We start from the raw sequence: 10,795 nt of genomic DNA on the forward strand, positions 1-10,795 counted from the left end.
GGACAATCTCTGGGTAAAAACAATATAATGAATGAGAAAATAATAATTATTATGCAAATGAGCCAATAAGCACACTTAAATATTACATACATAAATATATATATACATATATATATATATTAAATAGCTTATTGTCATTTTAGGAAGGAAATCTTTGTTTATAGTATTCAAATTTAGCAGTGTTTGAGTAATATATTATATTATGTATTATATTGTTTAATTAATCTGTTTCTCCAAACTGGCACAAACTAATATACTGTATAATGAGGCCTGTCAGTCAAACATAAAGTACATGTGTAATGAGAATATCTCTTCTTTGAAATTGGTAGATTATGGCTTAATTTAGAAAGATTAATATTGATTAAATATGCTAGATTTTAAATATTCTAGCAGCTTGTGGAAGACTTCTATGACGTGCAATGAGTGCACGGGTAGGTAGGTAGAATTAAAAATAATTCCAGTAAATTCCTATTATTTCATGACCATAATGTCTACTTTTACATTACTAGTATTTGCAGTTAAATACCATGTTTTGCAATGCAAATACAGAATTCTGCAGGTGCCTGAGCCATTATGATAACGTTAAATAAACCCCTACATCACTATTACTCAGACTTGTTTCTAACCTCATCTGCAAACTTGTTAAGCCCTCTGTACAGTAGACACCAATAATACTCCTTTACATAAATATCACAGAAACATGCTCCGATATCACATATAAAATCAGCGCAAATAAAGAAAAAGTTAGCGGTTGGTTGTTTAATGACTGAATTAAATTGACCTCTGTTTGTATAATGCAGTGAGGTGATGAGACAGGAGGCAGATGGGCGGTGTGCTGAGACGAGGCATCGTGCTGATCAGCAGGCCAGGAAGCCTCCGTCCACCAGCAGAGAGACTCCATTAATCATGTTGCTCTTATCACTCAACAGGAATAAAATGCTGTTCACCACGTCCTCCACCTCTGCACACAAACACACATACACACAGGGGACTAAGTTAACACGTAGGTCAACACATGTATCAAGTGAAAGTGTGTGTATACACTGCATCATTATGTTTATACCCATGCTGACTATAAGATTAGATCTAGATTTAATTGCACTCTTTGGCTGCGCCAAGTCAGTATTGGTGGAGTCCAACACTGACCAAGAACATGCTAGACTTCATTGAAGAGAATGTGAACACAGCTCTCGCTCCAGTTATAAGAGGACATATCCAAGTCCACTAAACACATGTAGACTGAATGGCCAGCAAAGGGTGAAGAGCGAGGGTGAATCCACATTCCTGAATCCACATTCCTGAATCTGAATCAACCATCAGCCTCCTTTTCAGCACCCTGGTATGAACTCTCACACGCTCCATGTGTCTTTAAGTAAAGAGGAGGACAAACCTAAACGTCAAGAAGTAGTACAAGTGCTTATTTTTGGAACGAGCTTTGGGCGTGATGGCACTCCTCATAGGCGCACATCAGTTTAAAACAAGACAATGATGATCTAGTCTCCCTGTCAAGGTTTAGTTACAACTCTGGACTAATACAATATGGAAAGAAATAGAATGACACAGACTATTGATTAAACATTGAATTTTAAAAAACACTTGCATGTAATTGCAATTTCTGTAAAAATGAATTTCTTTAATGTTATCAAATCAATGAGTAAAGTGGAGAGAGGAAACTGTAGTCAAAGTGTCCTTGTGTAAAACTATACTACAGAACAGAATGAGGTATAAACAATATTTATTGAATAGAATATTTTCTATAGAATCTTAAGACAAGTGATTATTAACAATAACATAAATAATAAATTGTAGAAAATATAAAATTAAGAAAATAATAAAGTATAAGACTGAGCCTCAGCTCTGCTGCCTGGTAATTATTTCAGTCCTCAGTATTATACAGGCCTACAGATGTGTGGCTCCACAAGATTTCCTTTTATACATTTTAAAATATGAAATCATATTTACATTAGGGTGTGGCTCAGCTGAATACTTGCTGGTTATGATTTACTGAGAGATGCGCATCCGTATTGCCTGGTATGCCCAGCTAATTAAACATTTTAATAAAGATGGCTCTGAATTAGTCATCAAATCAATTTATGTACTTTTAGCTTTTTAATATTTTCGAATAGACCATGTGATGTGGAGCCAACCACTTCCTCTGGATGAAATTATAAAATCTATCCATAATGTTTTTCATGCTAGTACAGAGAGATAAACATATTAAGCCACCTGTTAAAAGGCACCAGGATTCAATAAATGACATCTACTCTGTTCAAAAAAATGTGCCTAGCACCTGCAAGCTTTATTTTGTTATTCTTTTCATTTGTTGATTTTCACTGAAACCCTTTATACCCATTTCTTTTACTTTATTTCGATTGGGGAAACTTTAAAGGAGGGTAAAAGGAAAAATAAAAACAATATTTCAGTTTCCTTAATTGTTTGTTATCGAAGAGGCATTTGTTCATTATTATTATTATTAAGGAGGCATTTTATTTTATATTATTATGTGGATGGGAACTGGTTCTCAGTCTTCTGCCTGATCAACTGAAGCCTGGGGGAATCAGTACCGCCACACTATATTTCCCAAAGTGTTGAACTAAACTGTGCAGGTAGTAACTAGATGGTCCACCCGGCCTTTCAATCATTAATGCATGCTGGGATAGGCTCCAGCAGGTCTAGATAATGGATGGGGATACGTCGAGCTGTACAGAAAGACAGTTGTATCAACAGTGACCTGAAATGACGTGTCACTGTATTACAGAATGGAAGAATCAAAAGAGAATCTGAGAAAACAAATCAGCCGTGGTCTCCTGCTCTGCATGGTGTCAACAGTATGTTTATACAGCCTGTAGTGTCTGACCTGCGAAACGGCCTAAGGGGATGCGGGACATCATGGTTTTGGCTTTTTCGGGGTCGCTCCATTTCAGGCGACAGATCTCAGTCATCACCACCGTGGGGTTCACACTATTCACTCGGATCTGATCAGAACACAGTTCAAACAGCTCCATCATTCAATCAATGAGAACACCATCAAACATCTAATTTTTTAACAGCAGAGACAAATTAAAGGATTTAATTGCTTATTTAATAGTGACAGTCTCACTTTAAAGGGGACATATCATGAAAAACTCACTTTTTCAGTGCCTGTGCACATCCATATGGGTATCTGGAGTTCCTACCAACCCACAAACTGTGAAATGAGACAAACCAGTCAGTATTTTGTTGGGCTGTCTAGATCAGAAAACATGTGATTCAACAAGCCAATCAGATTTGGCTCCCCTTCCTGTGGCCCTGTTCAGATGTGGTATTAACATGCGTCCTGAGTGATCTGATCACAAGTGGACAGCTCTAAGTACGTCGTTTCAGACCTGGCATTAGAATGCGTCTCCACATGCGTCCTGAGTGACCACTTGTGATCGGATGTCACTTCCCCGTATCTATATGCAAATAAAGACGTAGTAAACACATGGCGGATAGAGCAGACGTTGTGACGTAATATTACATGAATGTAAATAGTAATATGACATATATTGACATATTCGTGAATTCTGGTACATTTTATTAACATTTTATCAACATCAGCGGGCGGGTGTCAGGTCCGTGCAAAGCAGCGGAACAAAAACACCGACACATCCGACAGTATAATAATATAATATATATTTTAATAAAATAAAGTTGTACCGACAGGATACAGTAGAGCACAGAGGCCGTTTCCATGCTGACAAGCGCCCGTGTCTGTGTCTGTTTATTCACCTGAGGAGCGCAGTGACCCTGTGGATCCCAGCAGGATGTCAGTAGAGTAGGCGGTCCTTAATGTTGCCCAGGACACATTTTTATGCACACACTGCTAAAAGAATGTAGTCATATGTGAACCAGACCACCTATGAATGTGGTCTGAAAGATCCAATCTCAATGAGTCCTCAATGCGTCTTGAGTGCGTTCACACCTGTACCTAGAGCTGTCCACTTGTGATCCGATCACTGAGGACGCAAGCTAATACCAGGTCTGAACAGGGCCAATGTCACATGCAGGCTCATTAGAATATATAGTATTAGAGTATCTCCACCCACGGCTTGAGAACTACATTTGCACCATATTTTTCTCACAAGCCAATCAGAGCAGACTGGGCTTTTTAGGGAGAAGGGCTTAAAGAGACCGGAGCTAAAACGGAGCGTTTCAGACAGACAGGATGAGAAAAATAATGTGTTTTTTTAACATTAAAGCATGTGAACATGTTCTAGTAGAAACCATAGATACAAGTATGAACCTGAAAATGAGCATGATATGTCCCCTTTAAGTATTAGAGAGAGCAGGAATTGTAGTTAGTGGGTAGGATGAGCTGCTGTACTCTACTGGCTGTACTGATACCCGATTTAAAAAATTATATTTAAAATTAAAGTAAAGTACAGCCATAATGCACATAAAGTGCATATCAGTGTTTGTTCTATGCATTATAACATACAGGGGTTCCTAATTTTTTTATCACTTGATATAGCTCACTGTGGAATGTAACGTTCCAAATGATCAAGGGAAGTTTTCATGCAGTGTAAGCGTGATGGTACCTGGTGGGGTCCCAGCTCTAGAGCCATCACTTTAGTCAACATGTCCAGGGCTCCTTTAGTGGCACCCGAACAATGACAGGAGCACAGAGACAACAGGAAGTTTACTGTCACCACGGCTGCAGCGATAAAACCTTTACAGTCTCAGTGCTACCCCCCTTCCCCTTTTGATACAAATGTACAAATGACCGAATCAACAACTAAACACATGGATCTGTAGTGGTTAGCAATAGCCTAGGGGTGTAAGAAAGTATTGATAAACTTGAGTGATATTATGTTTTGTGATACTGTATTGATTCTCAAAACGTATTGGTTTTAATAAAGAGTTTACATGCTAAGATTCTTGGCAGACAGGTAAAAAGGACTGAGTGGGCTATAATAATGTCAGATATAATCCTCATGAATGAAATCAAACCATTCTGAGACCTAAAAAACCTTTCAGTCACAAGGTAGGAGCTGCAAAGCCTCTGCACCCTACCTCCACTGTTCTGATTGCATAAAAGTTCACTTTTTTTTTACTCAGATTTTATGCATATGGTGGTGTGTTCTTTATACTCTGACTTTGCCTCGTGGACCATCTGCTTTCCTGAGGCTGATGCTTCGTGCACATTGATATCATGACGGGAAAAAGAAAGTCATTTTCTCTGAATGAAAAACGAATGTGCACGGGGAAAGCACCTGTGGTTGAAGCCACCCTCGTCAAGTGGATTTATAATGCCTGGTCACGTATATGCCCCTAATGTGAAACTTTGCCTATCCGGTAGCTCATGCAGCTACCGAGAGAGAGAACGAGGAGCCCTAGCAAAGGGGCGTCGTTCTGAGCCAGCCAAAAACAGCAATGCCTCACCCTCGGTGAGGGAAAAGGCAGGGGAATTGGCAGCGAGCCAGTAAATAGCAAAGCGGTCCGTTTCATCACTTTATATTCATGTAATAAATATACAAATGTCAATCAGATGGTAATCTGCATGAGAAATGATGGACAACAACAAAAAATGTGGTTATAATAATCATCCGCTTATAGTGATCAATTTGACCCGGACAGACGTGATTACTATAAGCAGTTTCCACTGTATATCACATATCGGCAAGAATCTGGCGATACGATAGGTATCATGATACAGGGGGAACCATTCAATATATTACAATATATTTTGTAAGCAAGGCGATATATTGTTTTAGGAAAACGGTCATAGTATAAAGAACACAAAAATACACTATTTTACTAAATATAACACATTTGTACTGCATGCAAAAAACGGCATGTTTTTTTGCCCCAAACTGCATGTGATTATCATAAAGTGGGCATGTCTGTAAAGGGGAGACTCGTGGGTACCCATAGAACCCATTTTCATTCACATATCTTGAGGTCAGAGGTCAAGGGACCCCTTTGAAAATGGCTATGACAGTTTTCCTCACCAAAATTTAGCGCACATTTTTAGTATTATTCAGCCTCCTTCACATAGTTGGTACCAATGGATTTGTTAAGTTTTCTAGTTTCATATGATGCCAGTAGCTTCACTCGGATTTTTAAGAAGTTAAATAAAAATCAATAGTGTTTTTGAGAATCAATACAGTCTCACAACACATAATTCGCGATACTCACGACTATCGATATTTTCTTACACCCCTAGTATCATGATACCTATCGTATTACCAGATTCTTGCCCATACACAGCCCTAAGTAGCAGGGTATTTAACAGGGAAACATGTATACCAGTGAGGAGGTCCACTGCTAAAAGCTGCTGATTCAGTCAGTGACAACAATTCAATACAGTCAGTTCAGCTTGAAGTTAAAGATTTGTTCGTATGGTTTACTGAACACCTCTATCAGCTACTTCCATTTAAGAGATCCAAGAACTGAAATCGTTTTCTCCAATGAAAGGCTCCAGCTGAATGCTGGCTGGTTCCTCTGTTACTCACAGTAGACAGCGTGGTCTTTGAGGGCACGCTGTCCAGATTGGCTGGACACGTTCACGATGGAGCCTCCTGATCCTCTGGCTATCATATCGCGGGCCACTATCTGAACACAGAGACAGAGCTCTGTTTGACTCAACAGAAGCATTTTGATGAAACAGACATTTCAATTTAAACTAATGGTGTGATTAACCCTCTGACATCTACGCTATTTTTTGCAGCTTTTGGTCCACCTGATCTCCTTTTGTATCAATAAATGTAGAATCTCAACACAGTAAATCACAATCATGACATATACATCTTTTTTTTTTCAGGATAAACTGGGAATATGTATGCTGCAGTGATGTCACATGAATGTATAAATACTTGCATGACCATAAGGACGAGAGAGTCAGCACAGCCTCTATTTCAGACCTGACCCACTGAATCATGGGCTAAATCTTGCAGTCTGCACGCTTTAACTAATGGCTATCGACAACAACTGCTTTCAACAAGGATAAATGGATAAATACTCACAGAAGACCTTCATTGTTGGGTTTATTACTTTTAAGAACGCTCTGAAAAAACACAGTTGTTCCAAGCTGCATTACAAACCGTCTGAAAGGAATACAATCACACCCGGCGGTGACAAAGTAACTGCAAGTTAAAGTAAGTCTCTATGCCGCAGCGTATCGGAGATATCCTAAAAGTAGTAAGTAGAGTAATTTTCTGTTGTGTACGACAGCGTAGACCTCAGGGGGTTAAACCACTGATACACAGGTAATCCATTACAGGAGATGTAAATTAAGGAAAAAGACCAAAGAACAAAATAGAGCCAAGAATGAAGGACATGCACGTGCAGTGATGTGGATTTGAGCCATTCTTGTACCTGAGAGACATGCAGCACAGCTTTCACATTCACATTGAACGACCTGGAGATGAAAGACAATTTAGTACATAATAAACATAACAGGTTGCCATATGATGAAACTGTATATTATGACTCATTCGTTCTACATTGTGCCGTATATTCTGTGATTATTTACTGCTGCAGCTTCCTATAGTTGGAGATCGTCAAAGCATCTTGTATTTTGTCTTACTGGTCAAACTGGTCAGGCGTGACCTCCAGAAAAGGCTGCAGATAGTAATAGGCGGCGTTATTCACCAGCAGATCAACGGGGCCGACGTCCTGCAGGGCCGCCTCCGTGGCCCCCCAGTCTGCCAAGTCTACACACAGTGAGAGGAAGCCAACACAAGATATTGGTGTGATGATATTGTCGATGCACAGTGTTTTAACTCTCACACACTCTGTAATAATAGAACTGTCTTGATCTGTCAGATGACATCACATCCATCCATCACACATAACTTCAAGTGAAAGTAAGAGGAGTACCTCCTGCAGCAGACTGTCGAGGTCAGCCTGCGTGCGTGTGACCGCTGTGACCTTTGCCCCACAGCGTGCCAGAGCCAGAGCCGTGGCCCTGCCAATCTCTGAGACACAAAACATCCATAAACACAAAGACTGAGATTAGAGAGCGGAGCTGCTGCTGTGACACCAGAGCCGACACACACTCACACACACATTCCACACATGACTCAAACTTTGTCACTCGTGAACAAAGCTTTTTTTTATTCCATTTTCTCAGTGAGTTGGATCTGACAAGACTCTTTGATGATGCAAATTCATCACATGTCTTGATCAGTCTTCTGAAGTTCACATGCAATTTCATCGATACAATGTTCACGTCCTTTTTTGTAAAATAATCATAATTAGTTAACTGTTATTTAGTTGTGAATAAATATGCTTATTGAAACATTATAAGTTTTGATTTCACAGGGCAAACATTTCCAGAAGAATTACATTTTGAGATGAAGGCTGTGATGTGTAAATAATAAAATAATCATTTAACTATAGTAAGTTTTGTCTTTATGCTTTTTTGGAGTCATTTATAGTAATAATGGTTTAAAGTAAAAAACCTTCAAATGTTCTTGGGGGGGGGAGGACCCCCAAACCCAATAAACCCAATATCTCCTAGTATGTTTTATTCACTGTATAAATTCAGAATGTGTCTCTTTATCCTGCTGCATAATATGTAGGAGCATCTTTTGCTCTTTTTTTTGGAAATTTGCAGTGTACAGCAGCAAAGGGGATATTGCAAAAAACAAGAAGCATCAGCTAAACAAAGTGAAACAAAATATGAACAATGTAACTATAAGGAACTATTAAAAAAACACAGCTGATTGTGAATGACGCAGTATGACATAAAGTAATAATGAATAAATAGAAATAAGTGGCAACAGATTACTGAGTACAGAGTACTGTTACTGGTCCTGCATGAGGAGGACCAACTCCATCACCAGGCTACCAGCACTCTTTTTCTTCCTCACTCTATAACACCAACCAAAGAGGATGTGCAAGGAGGTTTGGACTTGACTTTACCTTTTCCTGCTCCGGTGACCACGGCTCGTTTGCCTGTAAATGAAATGTCCATGGTGGGTCAAGTCCTCCGAGATCAGCTGCAGATTAATATGCAACAAGACAGACAGTTAATACAGAATGAAGAGAGGCGATCAGTCATGTGAACTATGCTGCAACTTCCTGGTCTTTCTGCTACACCATGCACCCATCCAGATCCTAATCTGTACTGCTCATGTTCGTGCGTTAAGTTTCCCTTTCGCGTTACAATCAGCTTTTTGTTAGTGTCCTTTGTTCACAACCTCAAGACACATTTTCACTTTACAAAGGGAGTCATCTTTAGGCCCAACTATTATTGTTTTTTTCCTAACCTAACTAAGTAAACAATTTGGCAATTATTTGGCATTTAACCTCTTAAGCCCTGTAAGGCGAGGTCTGAACGAGTCCAACATTCACTCAGAGCAGAGGGAGCAGGATGCTGCAGCAGCGTAACATCATTGTGATTGGCCTTGGTGCAGAATTTTTTCTTGGGTCCCCGCCCCAAACACACGCATGTACACACACAACCACTCCAGACAATTGCAAAGCAGACAGTTGCTCTGCCACCATCGAGAGGCTCACCATGCATCCTGCAAACCAGCCTTAGATCAGCATCACGGACAGCAGCACCAAATGTATCAACGCTAATTTAAAGGGACTGTTTGTAAGAATCAGAAATGCTTGTTAACAGCGACACCTGTGGCCATTAAGTCAACAAAAGTCAGCGTCGGGCTCGCTCTAAATAGACATGAAGGAGCATCACTCAAAACAGTGAGGCGACACACATCAGCTAAAACCACAATATCACTTTATATTTCACCTGCTTTGCAGTAATGTTAGCTGACCAGACGAAGGTCTCTCCATGAACATGATTTAGATCTGATCCTAGTGTTGGCTTTTCCTGCTTCAGCCTCCGGGGCTGAAGCAGGAAGAGAAACATTATCGTCTCCGACCAAAACTCCGGTGTCTCCCTGCGGGCGCAGTCAGAGACAATGACGTTTCTCACTGCGGAGCCCCGTCACTTCACAAGACATGGAAAACCTCTGTTGGTCTGGAGGAGCTGCACTATTTAATTCTGCACAAACGTCCACTGTACATTCACTAGATATTCACAGAGCTACGAAGTCTTCTGCAGTGTGCAGTGTGCGCGCATGCACGTCTAGAGGTGGAGCTAGAACGAGCGCGGTGTGTGAGTGAAGACAAGCAAGCAGCGGAGCAGAGACTCTGGCCCTGGAGACCAAAGCCACGGTCTCCCCCGCATACTATGACCGCCGCCAACACTGTTTTGCAAGACGGGCTTCACTAGATATAACCAAGAGGTTTTGGTGCTTCCTTGTAGTTTGTGTTGGAGGCTGATGGTATGTGTTCACAGGGAGTCTGAATAGCGTAGCCAGACGCGAGCGCGCATATGCGAGTGCGCATGGGAAACCGAGCCGGTAGATTTATACCTGTAAAAAGTTACAAACAGTCCCTTTAACAGGACTGGACCCTGGACTCAGCAGTCAAATGTTACCACACACAAAGATTTCAGTCGGTGCACATTTTCCAACATATGAGACGTAACAATTACAATGCTATAGATTTAAATCCCTGATCCCACTCCATAATAACAAAAATAAACCAGTACTACTCGACCATTAGAAGTTCATCCTACAGGTTTTGTGCTCCGCAAAGTCATTAACAACACTGCTCAAGAACCATTTTTTATTGGAATGTCCTGGCTGTCAACGATGCAGCGCGACGTGGCACGCTGTTTTGAGCTGAACTTTTGTCAGACGTCCAGCTGTTGCTATTTATTCCTGTCTTTCACTTTGAAATCGCCTCAATGGACCAGGATCGGCTGATTGGTGAAGTTGAAATGAGGAGTTAGCTATAAGATACCTCCTCATTT

The 10,795-nt window shown here is 40.4% G+C and overlaps 1 protein-coding gene across 1 annotated transcript; it reads right to left on the minus strand.

Annotated features, from left to right (window-relative positions):
* Positions 1-144: 144 nt before the first annotated feature.
* On the minus strand, positions 145-7,815 carry LOC141759018 (L-xylulose reductase-like). Its single transcript, XM_074620907.1, has 7 exons — positions 7,812-7,815; positions 7,550-7,781; positions 7,339-7,381; positions 6,477-6,576; positions 4,560-4,624; positions 2,858-2,975; positions 145-961 (listed from the first exon to the last, which is right to left on the minus strand). Exons 1-7 carry the CDS (start codon positions 7,813-7,815, stop codon positions 858-860), a joined length of 666 nt encoding a protein of 221 aa, XP_074477008.1. The 3' UTR covers positions 145-857.
* Between the last annotated feature and the right edge of the window lie 2,980 nt (positions 7,816-10,795).

This window comes from Sebastes fasciatus, chromosome 20, assembly GCF_043250625.1.
Source record: "Sebastes fasciatus isolate fSebFas1 chromosome 20, fSebFas1.pri, whole genome shotgun sequence".
Taxonomy (NCBI): Eukaryota; Metazoa; Chordata; class Actinopteri; order Perciformes; family Sebastidae; genus Sebastes; species Sebastes fasciatus.

Coding starts and splice junctions, on each gene's coding strand:
- LOC141759018 (XM_074620907.1), bottom strand. Junction 6,577..7,338: donor CTGTGCTGCATGTCTCTCAG/GTACAAGAATGG, acceptor CTCTGTGTTCAG/ATAGTGGCCCGCGATATGAT. Junction 4,625..6,476: donor CAAAGACCACGCTGTCTACT/GTGAGTAACAGA, acceptor GTCATTGTTCGG/GTGCCACTAAAGGAGCCCTG.